At 41.7% G+C, this 26,582-nt stretch overlaps 1 protein-coding gene across 1 annotated transcript in view; it reads left to right on the plus strand.

Annotated features, from left to right (window-relative positions):
* Positions 1-26,582, plus strand: part of ST8SIA6 (ST8 alpha-N-acetyl-neuraminide alpha-2,8-sialyltransferase 6) — a gene marked incomplete at both ends in the record, with an annotated part of 130,715 nt that overhangs the window by 83,824 nt on the left and 20,309 nt on the right. The window contains one exon of the mRNA XM_079701248.1: positions 6,899-6,985. Within this exon, the coding sequence (XP_079557374.1) occupies positions 6,899-6,985 (87 nt within the window). The remainder of the gene's footprint in view (positions 1-6,898; positions 6,986-26,582) is intronic.

The following is a 26,582-nucleotide window of genomic DNA, read 5'->3' on the forward strand; positions in this document are numbered from 1 at the left end:
GCAGCAAAGTCTTATTACCTGGCCTTCTCGGCCAGCCTCCATAAGGCTCAAACTGGGGGAAGACTGGAAAGTTCTGAGCCAGTCTCACAGGTTGTGGAACAGGGCTGGAGAAGGATAGGGGTAGTGGTGCGCTCACATTTAACAACTAGCTTGGGGAGAAAGCCCTGACTTATCACATTTGCTGCTTCCAGTGATGTAAATACTCCCACCTTGGCTAATTTCAAGCTACCAGTGGTTTAACAACCTGCTCACAATGTTGCTGGACATTTACCAGGCAGTTCTTCCAAGCTTGTATGAGCCAGCTCTAGCACAATAATGAGAAAGAAAGTATGGAGCTAGGAAGAGAGGTTCCCCACACCCATCCTGCGGCAGCAAAGAGAGTTGAGAAAAGAGCTTACTCTCAAGTCCAAGAGTTGGCCAAAATGAGATAGGGATTTACTGTGTTTTTTGCTTTTAAAAGTTGCACAGGTAAGATCTCTCACAACGTAACCCCTTTCCTCTATTTTCTGTGTGAAATCTCAGCAAATTCTGCATTGATCACGATTGAGGGAGTTCAAAGTCAAAGGTGGAGGCAGTCATGGGTTAATCATTGCAAAAAGGGTAAAAGTGTAACCAGGTACACGTGCACACTCATTTTATTTCATGCTAAGAAATTGGGGGGCTTCCCTGGTGGCTCAGTGGTTAAGAATCCGCCTGCCAATGCAGAGGACACAGGTTTGAGCCCTGCTCTGGGAAGATCCCACATGCCGCGGAGCAACTAAGACCGTGTGCCACAACTACTGAGCCTACGCTCTAGAGCCCATGAACCACAACTACTGAGCCCGTGTGCCACAACTACTGAGCCCGCGTGCCACAACTACTGAGCCTGTGCTCTAGAGCCCACGAGCCACAACTACTGAGCCCGTGTGCCACAACTACTGAAGCCCGCACGCCTAAAGCCCATGCTCCACAACAAGAGAAGCCACCGCAATGAGAAGCCCGCGCACCACAATGAAGAGTAGCCCCCGCTCGCCGCAACTAGAGGAAGCCTGTGTGCAGCAGCAAAGACCCAGGGCAGCCAAAAATAAATAAATAAATAAATATATTAAAAGAAAAGAAAAGAAACTGGGAAAGTAGGAAGGATGGGTTGGGGTAATGGACTGGCTGAAGTGACTGACTAGCTACTGAGCTCTCATCTGAGGCTCTTCAGGCAACATGCTGAAGAAGGGGTGGGTGGTGTGTGAACAGGTCAAGGGAGTGCAGGTCAGCACTGGGGAGTGTTACTGAGTAGAAGCCATAATCCGTGGAGTAAGGAAATACTGCTTTGAACTTACAGTAGTTTATGACCTTATTACATTTTGTATTTATAATTAAATGACTCACGTATTTCCTGGGTTAACAAGAATAATCAGCTTGACCTGGGATTGTGTTCGTCTAGAAATGCTCAGCCATCGAGGCCCTGTGGGGAAAGGCATAGTCTAGAAGGGCAGCCAGTGTGTGAACACGGAATGAAATTCAATGTGAGAAAAAGGCTGTTATAGGAGTACTGGTCTAAGGACCCTGAGAACACATAGGAAGTAGCAACTTCTCAGTTCTTTAAAAAGCACATTCATTTAAATATATGGTAGGTTCAGCGTGACTAGAATTTTGAATTTTAGATATTTGGTCCTCAACAATGGCCAATGGATAATGCTCATTATCGTATTTATATCCCCATGGAAAATACAATTTTTTAGCCCAATATGAACATTTTTAAAGTGTTTTTTTTTTTTTTTTGAGGTACGCAGGCCTCTCACTGCTGTGGCCTCTCCCGTTGCGGAGCACAGGCTCCGGATGCGCAGGCTCAGCGGCCATGGCTCACGGGCCCAGCCACTCCACGGCATGTGGGATATCCCCGGACCAGGGCACGAACCCGTGTCCCCTGCATTGGCAGGAGGACTCTCAACCACTGCGCCACCAGGGAAGCCCTTTAAAAGTTTTTTAAGGGGTAAATGATGTACAATATACTGTAACTTAAGCGTGCAATGTGAGGAGTCTTGGCATATGCGTGTACCATTACTCCAGTCAGGATTAGGAAGACATCCGTCACCCACCAAAGGTTTCTCAGGCTTTTCTGTCATCCGTTCCTCTCTACCACTGCTGCCCGTCTTGTGCCAGCCCCCATTTCCAGGCAACCCCTCACGGGCTCTCTGTCCCTGTAGGCTAGTTTTCATTTTCTGGAATGGAATCTATGTTGTGTACTCGTTTTTTTGTCTATATTTTTTCATCCAGTGTACTTTGAGATTGACCTCTGTTTTTGCAGGTATCAGTGGTTCATTTCTTTTCGTCACCAAATAAAAGCAACACTATTCCTCTGTAAGTAGATACCACCATCTGTTCATCCATTCACCTCTTATGGATGTTCACATGATAGTTATTTGGGGCTGTTACAAATAAAGCTGCCATACAAGTCTTTTTGCAGATGTAAGTTTGCATTTCTCTTGGAATACCTGGCAATGGAACAGCTGGGTTGCATGGAGTATATGTAGGTTTACCCTTTGAAGAAATTACCCAGTGGTTTTCAGAAGTAGCTGTAGATTTGACATTCTCACCAGTAGTGTATGAGAGTTGCACTTACTCTGCTCTTTGCCAAACTGAGTGTGGTCTGGCTCTTCAGTTTGAGCCATTCTAGTGGATGCATAGTAGTATATAATTGTGATTTTAGTTTGCAGTTCCCTAGTAGCTAATGTTGTTGAGCATCTTTTCATGGGTTGATTTGCGACCTGTTTATCATCTGTGGTGAAGTGTCTGTTCAAAGCTTTGGCCCAACTTTTAACTGGGCTGTTTGCCTTATTGAACTTTGAGTTCTTTACATATTCTGGATAGCATTCCTGGTACTGCAGATTTGCTGGTATGAATTCCTTTAGCCTTTTTATACCTGAAAAAGTCCTTATTTTACCTTCATTTTTTGAAAGGTTTGCTCACTCTCGAATCCTAGATCGACAGTCCTGCCAAATCCTGTACTGTATTTTAATGACATTGTTCCACTGCCTCTGACTTGCATTGTTTCTGACAAGTGTGCTGTAATTCTTATCTTTATCTCTGTGTACACAATGTGTCTTTTTCCTCTTTTACTTTTAAGATTTTCTCTTTATCACTGGTTTAAAGAATTTTTTTTTATTATGTGCCTTGGTGTAGTTTTCTTCATGTTTCCTGTGCTTTGGGTTTGTTGAGCCTCTTGGATCTGTCGGTTTATAGTTTTCCTTGAATTTGGAAAATTTGCCACCATAATTTTTTCAAAATTATTTTGGTTTCTTCTCTCTTTCTAGGACCATAATTTCTCATTTAGGCCCCTTGAGGTTGTCTCACAGCTGAATGATTCTCTGCAGCTTATTCATTCAACCTTTTTCCCCCCTTATGTTTCATTTTTAAGTTTCTATTGCTGTGTCTTCAAATTCACTAATCTTATTTTCTTAGCTATACATCCTGAGAAATTTAATTTCTTTTTAATTTAATAAATGAAATTTAAACAAAACTTTAGACTCTGACACATTTGGTTTTTATGATAGGATAATAATTTCTCATTTACTGTACTTTTCATGATATATTTTATTTTGATGACTTAAGATACAGTTGCAGTTCTCATTGGTTTAATTAGATATTTGTATTTCGCCCTTCCCTTTCCACTTCTCTTTAGTTGAGCTTTGTGAGACAAGAACTCTTTTATAACTTTAAAAATTTTTTGATTGAAATGTAGTTGATTTACAATGTTGTGTTAGTTTCAGGTTTACAGCAAAGTGATTCAGGTATATACATATACATATACAACATACATATACTTTTTCAGATTCTTTTACATTATAGATATTACAAGATGTTGAATATAATTCCCTGTGTTTTATCTATTTTATATAAAGTAGTGTGTATCTATTAATCACAAACTCCTAATTTATCTCTCCCCGCCCTGCCCTTTGGTAACCATAAATTTGTTTTCTGTGTCTGTGAGTCTGTTTCTGTGTTATAAGTTGATTTGTATCATTCTTTTAGATTTCACATATAAGTGATATCATATGATATTCATCTTTATCTGACTTAGTCTGATAATCTCTAGGTCCATCCATGTTGCTGCAAATGATGTTATTTCATTCTCTTTTGTGGCTGAGTAATATTCCATTGTGTGTGTGTGTGTGTGTGTGTGTGTATATATATACATACATACATACATATATATATCTCACATCTTTTTTATCCATTCATCTGTTGATGGACGCTTAGGTTGCTTCCATGTCTTGGCTATTGTGAATAGTGCTGCAGTGAACATTGGGGTGCATGTATGTTTTCAGATTAGCATTTTTGTCTTTTCTGGATATATGCCCAGGAGTGGGATTGCTGGATCATAGGGTAACTCTATTTTTAGTTTTTTGAGGAACCTCCGTACTGTTTTCCATAGTGGCTGCACCAACTTACATCCCCACTAACAGTGTAGGAGGGTTCCCTTTCCTCCACACCCTCTCCAGCATTTGTTATTTGTAGACTTTTTAATCATGGCCATTCTGACTGGTGTGAGGGGATACCTCATTGTAGTCTTGATTTGCATTTCTCTAATAATTAGTGATGTTGAGTATCTTTTCATGTACCTATTGGCCATCTGTATGTCTTCTTGGGAGAAATGTCTATTTAGTTCTGCCCATTTTTCGATTGGGTTATTTGGTTTTTTGTTGTTGAGTTGTATGAGCTGTTTGTATATTTTGGAAATTAAGCCCTTGTCAGTTGCATCATTTGCAAATATTTTTTACCATTCCATAGGTTGTCTTAGGTTCGTTTTGTTTATGGTTTCCTTTGCTGTGCAAAAGCTTGTAAGTTTGATTAGGTCCTGTTTGTTTATTTTTGCTTTTATTTCTCTTGCCTTGGGAGACTGACCTAAGAAAACCTTGGTATGATTTATGTCAGAGAATGTTTTCCCTATGTTCTTTTCTAGGGGTTTTACGGGGTCAAGTACTATGTTTAAGTCTTTAAGCCATTTTAAGTTTACTTTTGTGTATGGTGAAAGGGTGTGTTCTAATTTCATTCATTTACATGAGGCTGTCCAACTTTCCCAGCACCCCTTGCTGAAGAGACTGTCTTTTTCCCATTGTATATTCTTGCCTCCTTTGTCGAAGATTAATTGACTGTAGGTGTGTGGGTTTATTTCTCGGCTCTCTATTCTGTTCCATTGAGCCATATGTCTGTTTTTATGCCAATACCATGCTGTTTTTATTACTGTAGCTTTGTAGTATTGTATGAAGTCTGGGAGGGTTATGCTTCTTGCTTTGTTCTTTTTCCTCAGGATTGCTTTGGTAATTCTGGATCTTTTATGATTCCATATAAATTTTAGGATTATTTGTTCTAGTTCTGTGAAAAATGTGAGATGACAATTCTTTTGTTACTTTGTATGATGGACCCTGGTACACACATTGCTCTGTTGGTTGTCCTGTTTCCAATGTGATCAAATGACTAAAAACCACACCTTGGTGGTAGATAAGACTTCTCCGAGAAGGCAGGAGAGGATAGTCACAATGTCACATCTCTCTCTTGAAGAGCCAGAAATTGAGAGAGCCTTGAGTAGGCTGCTGAATGTGCATGTCTTTTTTCTTTTTTTTAGCTTAATGCTGTTTTGTGGAAGGTCTTTAGATTAACTCTCACCATGTGGAGGCAGGTGATCCTCACTCCAGCTGGGAAGTGCCACATCTAGACAAAGCTTTGGGGCTAGAGTATAGATCTCTTGAGTCCCTTGGTGACAAGACTTGGGACCCGTGTGAGTGAGGTAAAATGGTTGAGGTTGGAAATCTGTATGCAAGTCAAACTATTTTTAATCTCTCCTGTGGTAGCTCTTTGCTTTGTTCTCCTTTAGTATTTTGCAAAGTCTTTCAAGATTTTCAGCTTTTCTTATCTGGTCCAATGGGAACCAAGAGAAGATATTTTCGATTAATCTTGGTGGCAACACTGACAGGCGAGATACCCAAAAGGTAGGTAAATTTCAAGGGCAAAGGAGTTGATTGGTTGACTACCTTCCCCACCTATAATAAATACCTCCTTTTAGAGACAGACTTTGGAGCATCTGCATTATACTGCATGGGGGTGGAGAAGGTCCTTTTCTGACAAGATTCTTTACTCCTTCCCCAAACACTCATCAACATATACTCTATATTTTTATTACAAAGCCTTGATCTCAAATAGCTGGCAACTAATGACTATGCTATTAACTGAAAGGAAATTTAAGGGTTTTTTCACTCAAAAGGATATATGCATTTTAATTGATAACCATTAAATATACTAGAGGCTATTTTGTGATTTAAGGGAGTTATTACTTAATGATGAAATTTCAGGTAGAGGGAGGTCTACCAGGGACTGGGATCCGGCCAAACTGTACCACTATGCCTGTAGATTTTTATGCCAATGTACATCTCTTTTAACCTGGCCCAATCTGGTTTTTTAATGTACTGTTCAGAATTAAAGTTTAAGATGATTATTTTGTGGAAATGTTATCCATATACCCCAAGGTAAATCCATCAACTTAGAGTCTGAAAAAGATGGTAAACTATATATTTATGGTAAGTGTCTATAAAAATATATTTATTTGTTAATGAGAAGCTAAGGTGAACTAGCCATAAGGTATGCATGTGAATTAGTGTGCTGTCGTGGTTGGTTTGTAATACTAAACTTGACTTATGAATGTGAAAATTACATATTCCTAAATCAACATAATAATTCTTTGTGAATTGCATGCTCCTAGAAGTTTTGAAATGGGTGTGGTGTTTACTTATTTCCACATCACCTTATTTCAGAAAAGATTTAGAGGGCTAAAATGAGTAGATTATAAGTGTCCTTTAGAAGACTTATATATTCATTTAGCAATAAGTGAGATCTTTATTTTCTAATTTCATTGACATTTGACTTTTAGGTATTCAGAGGATGAATATCTTCAGATTATCACAAATATCCAGAGCTGTCCATGGAAGCGACAAGCAGAAGAACATGAGAAGTTTAGGTAAAAAATTTCTTCATAAATAATATGAGATTTAAAAATGTTTTGTACATTTGCTTTGTCGCTAAAATAAGCAATGCGTTGTTAAAAAGAAACGTAGAAGGGGCCAAGCGACCATCAGGAACTTTTCGTTCTGAGATCCTCTCATGAGACACAAGGCCCTGTGTCCCCAGCTCTTAGACAGAAATTTGTAATTATGTTGCTGAAATTAATTACAGAAATCCCAACTTCAAAAAGAAAGTTTTTGTTGTACTCTTTATCATATTTTAGAGGATGTTGCTGCTTCTTTGTACCATTTGTATTTGACATTTATTTGTAAATAACATGTAGCAGTGTAAAGGAATTTTGGAAAATATAGAAAGAAAAAAAAAATCACCTATGGTCCCAACACTCTAGAACAAAAACTATGTTCCTTTCTGCATATTCCCTTCCCGTTTTTCTCATTAGCTTTTTAATCTCAGTACCATTCAGGAGCATGAGATGCTCCAGGTAACAACCCAGGGGGGCGCCATCAACCTGACAAGACCAGGTTATCAGTGGATGATTACAGAGCTGTCTTGTGCTTGAATACCTTGGAGCCCACCCAGACAGAAATAAATTGTGTCAAAACAGTACCCTGCGGGGTATGCCTGGATAGTTCTCTGGCACTGCTTCCTCCCATTATCTGCTCGTAGGGTGCAGCCAGGCCAGGTATCTCTTTGCATGCCTGGGCTACCTTGCTCTGCTTTTCTTTGCCACATTCTGATTCTTTGCATCAACACAGGTTTTGTCTTGTGCCAGGCTATTACAATTCGGTAATATGTTTTTATCTTTACTGGTTCCTGTTTTCAAAATTTACGTTAAGCATCAACTCTTCTAAAAACCTTATTAAAGAGACTTGGCCTTCCCCTGAGATTCTCTAACCCTGCTCAGTTCTGTTTGCTGTGGGAAGCCAGCTCTTCTGCACGCAGGGTCCTTCAGTCAGTACATGCTGGAGTCATTGGACCAGCTCTCTTTGATTCTGGTGCCACTGGAGATGGGTTGTGGGCACTCCCATTGGGTAAGAGAGAAACTTCATGATTGGGTTAAAGCTGAAAATGAACACTGGGTAGACACATGGCTGTCACGACCTCCTGTAGGATTCCATTGTCTTTCCTAACTGGGGGTTTAGAGTGTGGGATTCCTGTGTAACTATTTCATCTCCAGGACGTATTATGCTAGATCGTCCACTAAAGACTGAACTTGTCCCCTCAAAAGTCATAAGTTAAAAATCTGATCACCAACAGGATGGTATTCGAAGGTGGGGCCTTTGGGAGGTAGGAGGTGATTGGGTTATGAGGGGGAGCCCTCATGAATGGGATTCACGACCTTATAAAAGAGACTGCGTACTGCTGTCTCGCCTCTTCCGTCATGTGAGGACACAGCAAGAAGACAGCTGTCTAAGAACCCAGAAGTGGATTCTCACCAGACACCGAATCTGCCAGCACCTTGGTCTTAGACTCCCAGCCCCCAGAACTGTGAAAATAAATTGTTGTCTATAAGCCACCTGGTTTACAGCATTCTGTGATAGCAGCTCAGATGGACTTAGACACAATCCTACCAAAGACTAGATGTGAGAGATTCTCTTGACAGGAAGACCTGATAGAAAGTTGCAAGGGCAGTTGTAACCTAAGCAGTCACCGGGTCAATGAGTAGCAGAAGAGTCTGGTTTCGAGAGACCTTTCTACAAGTGAAGAGTAGGCAAAAAAAGAAAGAGAGAGCTATGGATGTATTGAACTATTGAGGATCAATCCCAGATAATTAGCTGGAGAAGGACTAGATGAGTAGTGACACCGACAATTGAAGTCAGGATAAAGGAGCTTCCACTTCTGGAGGTAAAGTTGATTCAGGGCAAACCTCCTGAGAATAATACAAACAAAACGAAGTATGTGAAACACTTCTTTTGAGGGCAATGGAGAGCTACCAAGGCAGGGGGAATTTCCAGGACTAAGATCCAGAAGAAGAGAGGAGCTGAAGGAGAAGAGACGCCTTTGGAGCTGCTTTCCCTCACAAGGAACTTGCTGGATGCAAAAGCAGAAGCATAGAGGAGAGGTAGAGACATAGAGCAGGGCTTCCAGCATACCCTAGAAGAGACCCGTTCTCTAAAAGACTGAAGCCCAATTGAAGTCATTTCCATCCTCCCTTGGATTTAGGTCTGCCCTTAGCCTAGATGCCTGATAAAAACAAAATAATCCTGGGGCATCATTTAATCCATTGAGGGTCCCGAATAGACCAAAAAGGTAGAGGAAGGGCAAACGTGCTTCCTCTGCTTGAGCTGGGACATTGATCTTCTCCCTGGCCATCAGCCTTTGGACTCCTACTGGGACTTACACCATTGGCTCCCTTGGTTCCCAGGCTTCGGGTTTAGACTAGAACTACACCACTGGTTTCCTGAGCCTCCAGCTTGCAGACTGTCTATCGTGGGACTTACCAGCCTCTGTAATCATGTGAGCCAGTCCCTCATAACAAACGTTCTTTCTGCATATCTAAATTAAAAAAAATAATCCTCTCTGGAAGAAGGTAACTCCTTCTGAGCCTTGAATGATCTCTGCAAGTTTTTACACACAACGTCTAGCTCAGTTAAAAAGAGAATTCTTTTTAAAGGTTTTTTTCCTTCTTTCCCTCTTGTGTGTGTGTGTGTGTGTGTGTGTATGTATGTGTGCACATGCACACACTAAAAATCAGGAGTCTCTTTGAATCCAAAGCCGTCTGAAAGTCACTGGTGCAAATGATAATGGATAGATGCTGTATAGATGGCTGGTATGCGGATTGGCCATTTTTCCCTTAGAACCATCTCAGTATAACAAGTGCATCCATAACTGTGATGATTACCCCAAGGTAATCATCGGTCCCTTCAGGGCCAATTTAAGTAAACATCTGGGACCGTAACACTTATTGTTTGTTGTCTTTGAAGAGATCAGTCATGGTGACACTTATTTATTTACTTGAATATGTATTATATTGGTACATTCTTTTTATGGGCATATTTGTGAACTAAATTATATAAACCCTCATCAGAAATCTGTGCAATTAAATCATAATAAACCATTCACTTTCCTCAGTTTTTACAGATATAGCTGGCCAAATCTGGGGAGTTTCTGGCTTATTTATAAAGCTGGCATTATAGAAATGTCCCCTATTATTATAGATGTCAAGTAACTAAATAGTATTCTATTTTATTTTATTTATTTATAGCAATTTATACCAAATTGAAAAAAAGTGAAAGGTGGTAATATTCTTTTAGCAGGAATAACAAAAGTGACATTAAATTCTGAAAAATATGAGCAAGTGAATATATTCTAAATCCAGCTGTAGCCTGATTGTTGAAACTCCCAAAAGTTGACACCTAGGGGCTATTTGAAGATTATGGGACTTTGTGGTCACAGGATCTCAAAATCAGAGAGCTTTTAAAAGCTTTCCTTAGATAAATATGCTACTTGCTAGCATAGGGCATACATTTTATTTATCAATAAATATTTGTTTCGGGATTACTCTGTCAAAGCACAGTAGGCTTAACCTGTTACGCAGGCTTAAAGTAGAACCTCAAACACAAAGTAGAACCACAAACACAAACCTCAGGCACAAAATAGAACCTCAGTAAATATGTATTAAATAAATGGATGCATGAAAACCAACAAGGGAATGTAGGGTTTTCTTACTGATTTCAAAGAAATTGAAACAGTTTGGAGAGGCAAGAAATAAAAGTGTGAATATTTATGATTTAGTGTAAAAATGAGTGACGTGTACAAATACCGTAGTATATCAATGCTCGGTCTCTGTGGGGTGTAATTTCTTGAAACGTTTTGTGGAAAGAGTCAGGGCTTGAGCTGTAGCTCTGGGGACACGTGGAAAGAGAGGGAGAGACCAGGAGCGATGGGACCAGGAATAAACATGAGTAAGTTTCAAGACCAGCTTCACTGTTGCAGTGAACTTGTATTAGAGGGTGCTTGGGATGCAGGGGATACTTACAGGTAGATGGGGTCGGCCTGATGATGCACAGGACTCTGATTATCAGAGTAAAATCCTTCCACAGGCTTTCTGTAGGTACCAGGAACCCAATAGGGATATTGCCAGCAAGGGAATTACATGATGAATCTATTATTTTAGGGAATGCATTCAGTCAGCAGAGTCTTAGGAGGCAGTGAATAAACTGAAGGAAACCAGAGCCGTCAGGGGCTGGTGGTAGAAAGATGACTCCAACATGATGAAGATCTAAAACATCACTGGTAGCTATAGAAATAACAAGGAAAGGACACTTGGCTGTGAGCTCCTTGAGGACATGGTTTATTTTTTTTAATCTTTGTATCTCCTGTGACCATCACATAGATGGTACCTAATAAACAGCTGTAGTAAACATGACTGAAAAAGGGGCAGGACTTGGTTGCTTATTGATTCCTAGTTTTCTAATTGAAGGAGAAAGAAAAATAGAGTCAAAGACCCATGAGAAAATGTGGGTCTGGTCGATTGGGGTAATAGTGGTGCTAGTGACAAGCAGAAAGATTTCAAGGGGAAATTGGTTTTGAGAAGATAAGCCTGTTTGGGGCAGGCTGTGTTTGAGATGACTTTGGGACAACCAGGTGCAGAAGATGTTTCCTTGGTCTGGGATAAACATGTAAGTGTTGAGAGAAAATGGGCTCTCCCAGAAAAGAAAGTTTAAAAGCTAGATTATGTAAGAAATATGGCCCTGGAAAAGCCTATCTTCTCAGCAGTCTTAATTTTTTTTCCATTTAACAATGTTTGTCCTATTTTCATAGATTCTTAACCTTTTAGTCATTCAGTAATTTAATTGTGAGTCTGAGAACTTGTACCTGGGGTCTGAGTCCCTAACTTCCCTCAACCTTTACCTGGAAACATCTGAGATCTATATTGGTGGTTCCATGAAGCCCTTGAAATTGTATGCGACACTTTGCACATGTTTCTGGGAAAAAGATCCCTAACTTTCATCAGACTCTCAAGGAGCCTGGGAGCCCCAGAGTGGATAAAATATTTCTAAGAACTCTTCCAGACCTGAGGCTCTGTTTGCTTTGGGGTTTGATTGTTTGTTTCACCTTCCATGTTAAGCATGATTATCGTTAGGTTTAGGTGTGGCTATAGCTCAGATTTATCCGTACTTGTAATTCTAAATTAATTAATTAAATTAATTCTAGACTTCAGTTATGAATTGTTATTTCTGTGAGATCCTAAAGAGGGATTTGAGTAAGAGCTGAAAATTTTCTACCACCTTTTTTCTCCCTTGGTGTATAATTTCATTTACGTATAACTGTACAAAGTTAAGAATGTCAAGCTGTCTGCCTTCTGCTTTTAAAATCATTAATTAGTTTTCCTATTACAATTATTTTCCCCAAGCACGAGTTGGTACACGTATACTAATTTGTGGAAAATCTAACCTGGATTTCAGTTTAAGAAATTATAGATGGTCCCCCATTTGCAATAGTTCGACTTAACAATTTTTTTTAATTTTATAATGGTGAAGAAACAATATGCATTCATTAGAGACTGTACTTCACATTTTGAATTTTGATCTTTTCTGTAGTGTCTGAGGACAGAGGGAACAAAAAGTGTCCACCGAACTGAGAAGGTATCTTGAGATTGAAGAATGAGGCAGGCAGCACCATATAATCGGTGGATCCGTTTATTATATGGTAACTTACATACAGGGTAGGATCAGGCAGATGTTGATCCAGAGCATATGCAGCTGTACTCTGCATCTCCGAGGGGCAGTTGGGACAATTTTATAGTTAACCTAGGGTACGGGGGTATGTGTTTACAGACGGCAAGTGCATTCCTAGGTCAAGATTTATGATGGGGAGCTAGTCTCATGGGTGCCAGGAATATGTCCGCGAAGGTCTTTATCACTGTTTGGAGACTAACACAGCATAGAAACCACCTGGACCTAATGATGATTAAACAACATCTGTGAACTACAAAGCCCTTGACAACAAAGAAGAGATTTACCCCCAGTACAGTCCTAGGTAAGGTCATTGGAAGGACAGGAGGAACCAAACAGGCCTGGATGGCATCAGTATGCTAACAGCCATGCACCAGGATAGCAATACATACCTGATATTATTTCGTGATGCTGGGCAGCTCCCAGGCAGCCTGGTGGTCACGAGTGTGAATAACCCATGCGCTGACAACCATTCTGGACCCAGACAACCATTCTGCTTTTCATCTTCAGTACAGCATTCAATAAATTACAGGAGATATTCAACACTTTATTATAAAAGAGGCTTTGTGATAGATGATTTTGCCCAGCTGTAGGCTGATCTAAGTGTTCTGAGCACGTGTAAGGTAGGCAAGGCTAAGCTGTGATGTTCAGTAGTTTAGGTGTATTAAATGCATTTTCGACTTAGGATATTTTACACTTCTGTTGGGTTTACTGGTGTAATCTCCTTGTAAATGGAGGAAGGTCTGTATTGGTTTCCACGCTGTCTCCCTGTCATGTTTAGAGATGGGTAGGTAATCATTTGCTTGAGCAGGACACTTGGATATTTGAGAATAATGGTACCGAGTCCAAGCTTGTACTTCTCGCCATACAACAGGCCAGTAAATTGAGAGATGAGTTGTTGGAGCAAGGATGATCGCCTTTATCTGGAAAGCCAGCAGACTGAGAGGATGCTGGACTAGTGTCCCAAAGAACCATCTTGCCCAGGTTTGGACGCTAGTTCCTGTTATTGCTGCAAATATTTTCTGGTTCCTGCCAGACTCGGGAGGGGATGTGTTAATTCCTTTTTTCCTGCAGCCACTCACAGGTGGGCCTGGTCAGGATGTTTCCTGTGAGGGAAACAAAGGTATTTTAGCTTAAGCTGCAGGCATGCGAGGCAGGGTTCCTAGAGATGGACCATACTTTTACATCCCTTGAGTGATGCTCTAGCAAAAGCAATAGAGCAATAGAATACAAAGGTTGAAGTAAAAGAAACAGATCCAGTATGGAATCAAATGTGCTTTTCCCTATTACAATAACATCGAAATACTTAAATTAAACGTGTTATGAAAAGCTCCCGACTCCTCTTCCTCATCTGCCTCTACTTTGCCCTTGAAAACTCTTTTGTGAAGCTCTGGAAACTTTTGGTAAGCAGGTTTTATCCCAGAAGAAGATCTTTTTTTTTTTCTTTTTTTTTTTTTGCAGTACGCGGGCCTCTCACTGTTGTGGCCTCTCCCGTTGCGGAGCACAGGCTCCAAACGTGCAGGCCCAGCAGCCATGGCTCAAGGGCCCAGCCGCTCCGCGGCATGTGGGATCTTCCCAGACCAGGGCATGAACCCGTGTCCCCTGCATTGGCAGGTGGACTCTCAACCACTGTGCCACCAGGGAAACCCCTAGCAGAAGATCTTTGAGCTTCAATAATCAGTCTTAGATTCCCTCGGTAACTTGCATGGTTATTACTGCATTAGCTTTCATGAATTGTTTTCTAACTTAAAAGAACTGTGTTCATTTGTGTAACCAATTATAGAAAGCTAACCAGGTATACAAGCAACAGAGCTTAATTTTTATTTTACTTTCACTTTTTTTTTTTCCAGAAATAGTCACACGATTATTTTGTTTTGGGTTTCTTTTGGAACCTCTAATACCATTGGATTTCTTGAGACATCCCTATGTTTCACAGACGTGAGTTTGAATACAAAAATGACTGAGCATTATCAGTATTTACTGAAAACATAGTGGCAGAAAATGGTGCTATTGTATAAAGGCCCATGTTTATTTTAAGGCTCATGCAAATGAGCTGCATTTCAAACTACTTGTAAAACAGGTATTTTTGTACCCGATTACTTTGTTACAGATAACTATTACATGGTAGCGGTTTTAATAAATCTCAAATTATCCCCTCAGGTTTGGTTCGATTAAAATTTCTTGAGGGCTTCCCTGGTGGTGCAGTGGTTGAGAGTCCGCCTGCCGATGCAGGGGACACAGGTTCGTGCCCCGGTCCGGGAAGATCCCACATGCCGCGGAGCGGCTAGGCCCGTGAGCCACGGCTGCTGAGCCTGTGCATCCAGAGCCTGTGCTCCGCTATGGGAGAGGCCACAACAGTGAGAGGCCCGCGTACCGCAAAAAAAAAAAAAAAAAAAAAAAATTTCTTGAAAGTAACTTTGTCTTTCTTTGTGTTGGATATAAAAGAAAAGATTCCATTGCTGTCTTAGTAGATTCCTTGATATTTCTAAAATAACAGCCAGTGTGTTGCTTTCATTTTTATTTGAGCTCCTTGGACAAAATACAGTGTTAAACAAAAGAAACTTACAGACTACATATCACATACGTTAATTTTTTTACTATGTGACACTTACCTGTTTGATGATTTAGCTATGTGAAAGGATATAAATTCTGCAAATAAGTAGATGGATAAGTTACTCAGTATTTTTCAAGAAATCATAAAACTGAGCAACCAAACTTAGTTTGACCAACGAAGTTTTCAATTATTTTCTAAAATATGTCTCCAAAAACAATAGCTATGGTTTGATTTTGGATAGCATGTGGTGAGCTTACTCCCTTTTTTTTTTTTTTCTTTCAGTCAACACTTAACATTTTTTTTTTTTTTAACTTTTTTTTTTTTTTTTTTTAGTTTCTGCTTTATAACAAAGTGAATCAGTCATACATATACATCTGTTCCCACATCCCCTCCCTCATGCATCTCCCTCCCTCCCACCCTCCCCATCCCACCCCTCCAGGCGGTCACAAAGCACCGAGCTGATCTCCCTGTGCTCTGCGGCTGCTTCCCACTATCTATCTACCTTACGTTTGGTAGTGTATATATGTCCATGCCTCTCTTTCCCTTTGTCACAGCTTACCCTTCCCCTTCCCCATATCCTCAAGTCCATTCTCAAGTAGGTCTGTGTCTTTATTCCCGTTTTACCCCTAGGTTCTTCATGGCATTTTTTTTTTTAATTCCATATATATGTGTTAGCATACGGTATTTGTCTTTCTCTTTCTGACTTACTTCACTCTGTATGACAGACTCTAGGTCTATCCACCTCATTACAAATAGCTCAGTTTCGTTTCTTTTTATGGCTGAGTAATATTCCATTGTATATATGTGCCACATCTTCTTTATCCATTCATCCGATGATGGACACTTAGGTTGTTTCCAGCTCCGGGCTATTGTGAATAGAGCTGCAATGAACATTTTGGTACATGTCTCTTTTTGAATTATGGTTTTCTCAGGGTATATGCCTAGTAGTGGGATTGCTGGGTCATATGGTAGTTCTATTTTTAGTTTTTTAAGGAACCTCCATACTGTTCTCCATAGCGGCTGTACCAATTCACATTCCCACCAGCAGTGCAAGAGTGTTCCCTTTTCTCCACACCCTCTCCAGCATTTATTGTTTCTAGATTTCTTGCTGATGGCCATTCTGACTGGTGTGAGATGATATCTCATTGTAGTTTTGATTTGCATTTCTCTAATGATTAATGATGTTGAGCATTCTTTCATGTGTTTGTTGGCAGTCTGTATATCTTCTTTGGAGAAATGCCTATTTAAGTCTTCTGCCCATTTTTGGATTGGGTTGTTTGTTTTTTTGCTATTGAGCTGCATGAGCTGTTTATAAATTTTGGAGATTAATCCTTTGTCAGTTGCTTCATTTGCAAATATTTTCTCCCATTCTGAGGGTTGTCTTTTGGTCTTGTTTATGGTTTCCTTTGCTGTGCAAAAGCTTTGAAGTTTCATTAGGTCCCATTTGTTTATCTTTGTTTTTATTTCCATTTCTCTAGGAGGTGGGTCCAAAAGGATCTTGCTGTGATTTATGTCATAAAGTGTTCTACCTATGTTTTCCTCTAAGAGTTTGATAGTTTCTGGCCTTACATTTAGGTCTTTAATCCATTTTGAGCTTATTTTTGTGTATGGTGTTAGGGAATGATCTAATCTCATACTTTTACATGTCCCTGTCCAGTTTTCCCAGCACCACTTATTGAAGAGGCTGTCCTTTCTCCACTGTACATTCCTGCCTCCTTTATCAAAGATAAGTTGGCCATATGTGCGTGGGTTTATCTCTGGGCTTTCTATCCTGATCCACTGATCTATCTTTCTGTTTTTATGCCAGTACCACACTGTCTTAATTACTGTAGCTTTGTAGTATAGTCTGAAGTCAGGCAGCCTGATTCCTCCAGCTCCGTTTTTCGTTCTCAAGATTGCTTTGGCTATTCGGGGTCTTTTGTTTTTCCAAACAAATTTTGAAATTTTTTGTTCTACTTCTGTGAAAAATGCCAGTGGTAGTTTGATAGGGATTGCATTGAATCTGTAGATTGCTTTGGGTAGTAGAGTCATTTTCACAATATTGATTCTTCCAATCCAGGAGCATGGTATATCTCTCCATCTATTTGTATCATCTTTAATTTCTTTCATCAGTGTCTTATAATTTTCTGCATACAGGTCTTTTGTCTCCTTAGGTAGGTTTATTCCTAGATATTTTATTCTTTTTGTTGCAATGGTAAATGGGAGTGTTTTCTTGATTTCATTTTCAGATTTTTCATCATTAGTGTATAGGAATGCCAGAGATTTCTGTGCATTAATTTTGTATCCTGCTACTTTACCAAATTCATTGATTAGCTCTAGTAGTTTTTCGGTAGCATCTTTAGGATTCTCTATGTATAGTATCATGTCATCTGCAAACAGTGACAGCTTTACTTCTTCTTTTCCAATTTGGATTCCTTTTATTTCCTTTTCTTCTCTGATTGCTGTGGCTAAAACTTCCAAAACTATGTTGAATAAGAGTGGTGAGAGTGGGCAGCCTTGTCTTGTTCCTGATCTTAGTGGAAATGGTTTCAGTTTTTCACCGTGGAGGACAATGTTGGCTGTGGGTTTGTCATATATGGCCTTTATTATGTTGAGGAAAGTTCCCTCTATGCCTACTTTCTGCAGGGTTTTTATCATAAATGGGTGTTGAATTTTGTCGAAAGCTTTCTCTGCATCTATTGAGATGATCATATGGTTTTTCTCCTTCAACTTGTTAATATGGTGTATCACATTGATTGATTTGCGTATATTGAAGAATCCTTGCATTCCTGGAATAAACCCCACTTGATCATGGTGTATGATCCTTTTAATGTGCTGTTGGATTCTGTTTGCTAGTATTTTGTTGAGGATTTTTGCATCTATGTTCATCAGTGATATTGGCCTGTAGTTTTCTTTCTTTGTGACATCCTTGCCTGGTTTTGGTATCAAACACTTAACATTATTAAGTCCAGACATTTTGTCTTATAGCCTAGATTTCTTGGAGAAAAGCACAAGTCATCTCTATCAGGGAATTCTTTTTTTTTTTTTTTTTTGCTGTACGCAGGCCTCTCACTGTTGTGGCCTCCCCCATTGCGGAGCACAGGCTCCGGACGCACAGGCCCAGCGGCCATGGCTCACGGGCCCAGCCTCTCCGTGGCATGTGGGATCTTCCCAGACCGGGGCACGAACCTGTATCCCCTGCATTGGCAGGCGGACTCTCTCAACCACTGCCCCACCAGGGAAGCCCCAGGGGCTTCTTTTGATTATACAAAACCATGTTCATTTTTCTGAACCTCTGTTCTCTTCCTCCTCATACCCTTTAAATTGCTGCTTATGATTCATGCAGGGTGACTCTGATGACAGCTCAAAGCAATACATATTTTTTAAAAATTTAAGAATATGTTTGCACTTTGTGATAGGTGTTTTGGGTCAGTTGTCAGATTGAAAAAGCTTCTTTCCCTCGTTTCCTGTGCCTCGAGACCATTTTTCAGTGTTAATATTCTGTCATATCATTTTCTATTTGTCATGCCGTACGGCCTGCCTGTGCATGTAGAAAAGCAACAAAAACCACACCATGTCATTACACCTGCTGTATTTAATCATAGAAACTGGCTCTGTACATTTAGGGACTAGTTCCTGTCTTAGTCTTCAGAATCTAAACTTCGCCATAAAAATGCATCAAACCACATGGGATTCACTGATCTTCTAAATTTTATTTCAAAAACGTATCTCCCACATTGTACTCGGTATTAACCACATTGCTTTATGCTCCTAGTTCGGGGAAGTCTTCTTCTAGACCACCCTGCCTTTCGAGCCCCCTGCTCCTTGTTAACGTTGCTTGGGGTATCTTCACTGGTACATTACATTGTTTAAACACTGGTACGTTACATTGTTTAAACACTGGTGCAGTGTCCCTGTATAAGTAGAGATCTCTCTCCAGTGTTTCAACATGATCTCCTTCACTTCTGAGTTAACATTTCAGTGGAGTTCCTGTCCTTTGCCTTGACAGTCATAGTCTTTCATATTTTATTTACCTTGGTTTACTTATATTCTACTCAAATAGATGAGCTGATCTTTCATAAACATCAAAATATCAGTGTACACATATAAGGGAAAAACTCAGTCATCTGAGATGCGGATGGAATTTGGTCTTTATTCGTTCTCTTCCGTAACCTGAAACTTGTGTGAATCCCATATTGAACAGGGGATCACATACCCTCTTGGATTTTCCTATGGCTGCCGGGTTATGAAGCAGAACTTTGAGTGGGTTGAGATAAAGCTAAAATTGTGAAATGAGTGAAACTGTCCATTTATTGTACATTTCAAAACGTATTGAACATCCAGCTCTGGATCAGGTGCCTGGGCTTCCTTCCACCCCGCCTGTTTGATCTCTGTAAATTATCCCAGTTCCTTCCTCATTTCTCTCTTTCTTCTCAATGCGATGCCTCAGGGTCCAGAGACACAATGGGATGTCAAGTTTCCATGTTCCCAAATGTTTTCTCCCTCATCCTTCCTCAAAACTCCACTTTCTCTGTGCCAGACCACCCCTGCCATGGGACGTACTAATTCATGTTACGATGTGAATGATGAATGGGTAGCGTTTTTGAATGCCATGCCTTCCCATTCTGTATCTAGCTGGATTCGTTAAGGACAGTCACCAATGTCTGACTTTCTAATTCCAAATGTCTAGGCCGTTCTGCCTTCCTAATTTTGTGAGAGAGCCAAGAACTGGAAAGTAAGACTCTGTGTTATTAGTGTCATGAATTAACCTGAATCAGGGATGACTGTCAATTCTCCCATCCTATCTTTCAGTGTGATGCCAACCTGATAATCCCACAAACTAATAACAGATCCACTCTGGGTTGCTGGAATTTCTCCCAGTGGTCTGGGAGGCTAGTTCAATCTCACGGGTGGTTCTGTTTTAATTTAGGTATAGGCATATTGCTAAAAGAGGTAGTGTCTATTTGAAGCCCTTAATTCTTCTGATCTGTTGGGGCTGAAACAGAATGTTTTCATGCCTTTTGAATCCCTGTGAACCACTGGAATTCTTAGATCATTGTATTCTTTTTTTTTTTTTTTTTTTTTGCAGTATGTGAGCCTCTCACTGTTGTGGCCTCTCCCGTTGTGGAGCACAGGCTCCGGACGCGCAGGCTCAGTGACCATGGCTCACGGGCCCAGCCGCTCCGCGGCATGTGGGATCTTCCCGGACCAGGGCACGAACCCGTGTCCCTTGCATCGGCAGGCGGACTCTCAACCACTGCGCCACCAGGGAAGCACTAGATCATTGTATTCTTAAAGGCAGTCTATTTTTTGGACTTCCCTGGTGGTCCAGTGGTTGACTCCACGCTTCCAGTGCAGGGGGTGTGGGTTGGATCCCTGGTCGGGGAACTAAGATCCCACATGCCGCATGCAGCCAAGAAATAAAAAAGGAAAAAACAACAACAAAACCAGTCTATGTTTTTAGTGTGAAACACATATTCATCGTGAGCCAGTTGATTCTAAAATCACGGTATTTTGACGTGCCATCTTGATTTGAGTTTTCATTTCACTTCTTACCCAAAGACCCTTCTCCACTGCATAATCGAACCCTGGAAAGAGTTGTCTATACTCACGCTGTCTTCCACCCACATCTTTAATGACAACATTTCACCTTTGTCAGCAGTGACCCCGCATGCTAAATCCAAAAGGCATTTTCCCTTCCCGTTTTGTTTGAGCTCTCACCTCTTATCAGGATCTGGAAATGATAAACCATTCCTCGCTCCTTGAAAGATTCTCAACCTGGGTTTCTGTGTTGCTCCATTTGTTCTTTTAGCTCCTTCCTCCTCATCCCCATATCCATTCATCCTCGAGTCCTGTTTGTATTTTAGAAACGTCTCTCTAGAATATGGGAATCTTTGCTGGTGCATAGGAGACACGCCATGACGGACTATGGTCGGGGGGACTCTGTTTGCTTCATCACTATTTCTCCTTAGGATTACTGCAGTGACCTTCACGATGGTCATCATCCATCATGCTGGTGCCCTTCTCCTCCGTTCTCTATACAATAGCTGGATGGCTTTTTCACAAAATTTTATTGGAGTATGGTTGATATACAATGTTGTGTTAGTTTTGGATGTACAGCAAAATGATTCAGTTATACATATGTTCATTCTTTTTCAGATTCTTTACCCACATAGGTTATTACAGAATATTGAGTAGAGCTCCCTGTGCTATACAGTAGGTCCTTGTTGGTTATCTATTTTATATATAGTAGTGTGTGTATGTTAGTCCCAAGCTCCTAATTTATCCCTCCCCACCACCTTTCCCCTTTGGTAACTGTATGTTTGTTTTTGAAATCTGTGAGTCTGTTTTGTAAATAAGTTCATTTGAATCATTTTTTAAAACTTAGATTCCACATGTGAGTGATATCATATGGTATTTGTCTTTCTCTTTCTGACTTACTTCACTTAGTATGATAATGTCTTGGTCCATCCACGTGGCTGCAAATGGCATGATTTCGTTCTTTTTTATGGCCGAGTAGTATTCCATTGTACATATGTACCACGTCTTCTTTGGATGGGTTTTTTTTAATGGAAATTGGGTGATGATGGGTGGTCACAACTCACTTCCACCAAGCCTATCCCTGCCCCAACCTGTTTGGAATCTGCTGGGTGTTGTTGTTGTACTGAGGGGCCACGGGGGGGGTGCATTCAAAACTGAGACTTAAACTCCCTTAAGGCCCTATATTTCCTGGCCACTACCTACTTTTCCGGCCCCACCTCACACCACACTCCGCCTGGCTCCTTTTGCTCCATTGCGTTGGTCTTCTTTCTCTTCAAATGTCTGATACTTGCTTCAGCCCCAGAGGCCTGACAGCTCTATCCCTTCTACCCCCCATGCCCCTGTTCATGGGCACCAACCTTTCAGATCCCACGTCCATCATCTCTTGTTCAGGAAGGCCTTCCCTGAACACCCTGATGAAGCCATTGCTGCTGTCCTGTGATGAGATTCTCCTTCAGAACACTGATCACAAGTATGGATTGGAATTTTGTGTGTGGGATTAATTTATAGCACTGGTTACCTGTGATCCATGTATTCTATAGAGTGCAAAATATTGATGGGAAAACATTTTCATCAGGAAGAACCAAGAATCTTTCTAGATGCTTCTAAAATGAGCCAGGGCTCAGTATAGGAACCAGGAGTTGGAAAGTATACTCAGGTTTCTGGGCTCAGAGCATAGGCTCAGCTTCACATTGGCTTCATGTGTCTTATTTGATTGACCTTTTGTTTGTTTTCCATAGTCATTGATTTTATGTTATATTTGATCTCCCTGTGAATGCTGAGTTCCCACTAGGGACCATTTTACCTTGGACAAGAGGCACCTGGGCAGTTGGTTATTTGTAGCATCGTTATCATTCTTATTAGGTTAAGTCACTTCTTTATCAGTTTGATAAAGATGAGTAATACCTTCTTTCATGAGTTTTTATGAATTTTCAATACATAGAATGTTCAGTACAGAGCCTGTTATATGTTAAAGTCTCAATACTTGATCACTATTATTATTCTCAGTTTAATATCATTTTCCTAGCTTACAATGGGTATTTTACTGAAACTAGTAGGTTGCGGTCTTCCTGTGCATCATCTGCAGTAGAAAAGGACTTACCTTTATAGGAACTGTCTGTGGCTTGTCCCTCCCTTTCAAGATGGCCGGTCAAATCGTGCTTGGCAACACGCTTCAGAGGTCCAACAAGGAATGACTTTGAGTTGCCTGAAAATTAACCAGCCTAATTCTAGGCAGTGCACAGAGTTCTACATCCCGTTCTTTCCCCAGATTACGTAGCCCCTCAATGGGGACAAAACCCTAACCGTAACCCTAACCCTAATCCTACCCTGGCAAGTTCAGGGTAAGATGCCTTTTCTATTGGGCAAAGCCTGAGGGCAGAGATGAAAAGTCAGGATGTGGAGGGAAACCAGAGGCCAAAAGCAAGAAAATAAGCGCCCAGGTCCCGGAGGCCAGGCAGAAACAGAAGCTGAGCTTGGGGCTGTAGCCAAAAAAGCAGAAGATGGTGAATTCCTCAGTGAGCCATGGGGGCTGACCTGGAAGAGTGCCTGAGAGGTGAGCAGCTGTGGTGGCTGCTGGGAGCACTTGCGGCCCATTTGTCCACGTGAGTCAGGCTCAGAAATGGTCATGATCAGAACCGGCCTCCTACCTGCCCCTGCATCTGTGCAGGACGGCGACTCCCATCCTTAGCACAGAAGGAGCCCTTTGCCAGACACATGCATCGCTTGTCACTGAAGCACACGATTGGGACTTGGTTTGGTCAGTTTAAAGGTCATGAAATAATGGGACCTTTTATAAAAGAAAGTAGTGTCAACACAAAATATATGGGGAACAGTTTCCTGAGGAAATGCTTCACAGACCAGCACGCTGGTGCAATTACGCGTGAGATCGATTCAACCTTGTAATGATAAAACTCTGTCTTCATAGGGTTCAGACTGTTACTTCAGGATCTTAAATACACTGCCAGACGGTGTCTTCAAAAAAAAAAAAAAAGAAAAGTTTCTTACTCCTTTTTTCCCCCCTCCAAAATATCTAACTAAATAGAAGTAGAAACGAGTGACTTCTTTGCATTTTCTTCACACATTGAGTAATAATGACTCTGACCTGGAGGGTTTTTTTGTTTTTTCTTTTTTGGTCTGCAAAGTAAAATATATTCCAAAATCTTAACATTCCTCCTAACAGCTGATTCTGTATTTTTAGAACTTGTGTTTTCCACACTTATATAATTGGCTGTTGACTTTAATGGAACAATTTTTGAAAGTCAGGAGCCAGTCCCGCGATGGGGCCCTGGGAGAGACTTGGGCAAGTTCATTTGGTCATAGCTTTGTGCTCATTCAGAGCGGCCTCTGGACCAGCCAGACGACTGAGTCTCTCTCCTGTTTTCCGAGGCTTCGCAACCCTCCTTCTTCACAATCTAACTTCTCATTCCACTGCTGCCTGCCGTGTGGTCTCATTTTCTCCTTATGAGACCTGGGATGAGTGAAAACGATGACAGGTTACTACAGTACCGCAGGGTGCAAAGGCCATGCCCCCATCTTGCTTTTGTTGAAGCTGCTGCCTGTGTCGGGGAAGGCATCGCCCCCTCCCAGTGGCCCCAACCGGAAACCTGTGTTTTACCCTTGACATCCCTTCAGTGCCCATTTGCCGTTCATCACCAAACGTTCATGGTTTCACATCCTAAGCATGTTGCGAAGCCATCTCCTTCTCTCTCTCCTCCACCAAAACTTGGGGCTGCATTACCGGGATGGTTAATTTTCTGTGTCCCCTTGACTAGGCTGTAGTGCCCAGTTATGTAATCACATGTGAGTCTAGGCATTGCCGTGAGGGCGTGGCTTACATCTACCCTCAGTTGACTTGAAGTAAAGGTGATGACCCTTGACAATGTGTGTGGGCCTCCTCCAATCAGCTGAGGTCCTTCAGGGCAAAAAGTGCGGTTTCCCAGAAAAGAAGAGATTCTGCTTCAAGACTGCAGCATCACCTCCTGCCGAGTTGCCAGCCTGCCCGCCTGCCCTGCAGATTTTAGACCTGCCAGCTCCCCTGACTGTGTGGGCCAATTCGCTAAAATAAATCTAGATAGATAGATAGATAGATAGACAGACAGACAGACATCAGTATTGATAGACTGTTGGTTCTGTTTCTCTGGAGAGCCCTAACTGCTAGAGCTGCTCTAATTATCTCTTAACTGTTACCTAGTTATTAACTGGTGTTCTTGTTATCTGTTGCTGCTTAATAAACTGCCCCAAAACCTGATGATTTGGGACTTCCCTGGCAGTCCAGTGGGTAAGACTCTGTGCTTCCACTGCAGGGGGGCACGGGTTTGATCCCTGGTCAGGGAACTAAGATCCCACACGCACGGCCAAAAAAAAAAAAACAACTTGATGACATAGGCAATGATTTCATATTCTCTCACAGTTCCACTGGCTGATTGGGCTTAACTGGGGGACTCTTCATCAGGGGCTTTCATATGGTTTGTAGTCCGGTGGGCGGCTGGGCTGGACCTCCACGATGGCTCCTTCTCACGGCTGGCAGTTGACATTGGCTTTTGTAGGAGCTCATGTCGGGCGGCCAGCTACAACACCTGCAAGGGAACCTCTGCGTGTGACTTGTGCTTCTTACAGCATGGTGGCTGGATTCCCTATCCAGAGATGGAATGTTCCAGGAGACTCAAGCAGAAGCCCCAAGACTTTTATGACCCAGAATGCCACTTGTGCTGTGTTGTCTCGGTCACAAGGGTCACAAAGTTTAGCGCAGATTCAAGAGAAGGAGCTTTCGAGTTTACTTCTTGATGTGAGGAACACCTCGCGTGCATGGGGAGAGAAGGAAGAGGTAGCGGTTGTCTTTGGAGACCATCTCCAACACTGGGTCACTGCTGTATCCTCCCAACTGATGGCACCAGCTTATTCAACGCCCCCGCCCCCCGCCATCTGTCCTCCCCACTGAAGTCAGGGGACACACCCTAAGATCTCATTGTAACGTTCCGTAACTAGACCTTCCCTGACTCATCCTTTCCCACAGGAGGAAGCTGAGTTGTTCCCCCTGTCTTGCTTCTAAGACTTGTCATGGTGCAGTTCTGCAGCGTTGCCCACCTAGGACACCACTCACTGGGCCAAACAGAGTTCCTTTCAACACGTTGCATGTTCCACGTTCTTTCTCCTCCCAGCCTTCACACTCCCTGTTTTCTGTTTCTCAGTGTCTTCCTCCCTCTCTTTCTCTTGCCTTACCTGGCTCCCTTTATTCACCTTTTGGTTTTCAGCTTAAACTTTGCTTCTTCTAGGGGCGCTGAGTCCTGACGCCCCAGGTTCAAATGGAACAGCTTCCCCTGGGCTCCTGTCCGCAGGGTCGGCCCAGATCTTGGTTTTGCATGAATATGGGCTTGGACTCAGTTAGACTTGCTTTCACTTTGCTTTATTACTGAATCAGCAAAATGTAAACACCAGGTTAGGGATTCAAGTGAGCGGGTTGTCCCACTCAGAGCAGCACCTCAAGTTCTTGTAGTTTATACAACCCTTGGGCAGTGAGTAAGCTCACACCACAAACTGTGGGCTCCCTACCTTACACTGACAGCGTGCCAATCTCAAAGGTTCACACTACTGTCACAAATGGAGGTTCCATTGGGCTACAGTCTCACCCTTCCAGGATCCTTTTCTTACGCATCACTGGTACGTGGCAGGCCTGGCATCAGTGGTACGCGGCAAGCCTGGTATCAGTGGTACACGGTAAGCCTGGCATCACTGGTACGCGGTAGGCCTGGCTTGGCCTATCCCAGCTCCTGACCCTCCTGACTCTTTTCTCTGTTATATCCCTGGTACTGAGAACAGTACTAAGAGCTTGATTTGCTGAA

Source organism: Hyperoodon ampullatus (assembly GCF_949752795.1).
Source record: "Hyperoodon ampullatus genome assembly, chromosome: 3".
Taxonomy (NCBI): domain Eukaryota; kingdom Metazoa; phylum Chordata; class Mammalia; order Artiodactyla; family Ziphiidae; genus Hyperoodon; species Hyperoodon ampullatus.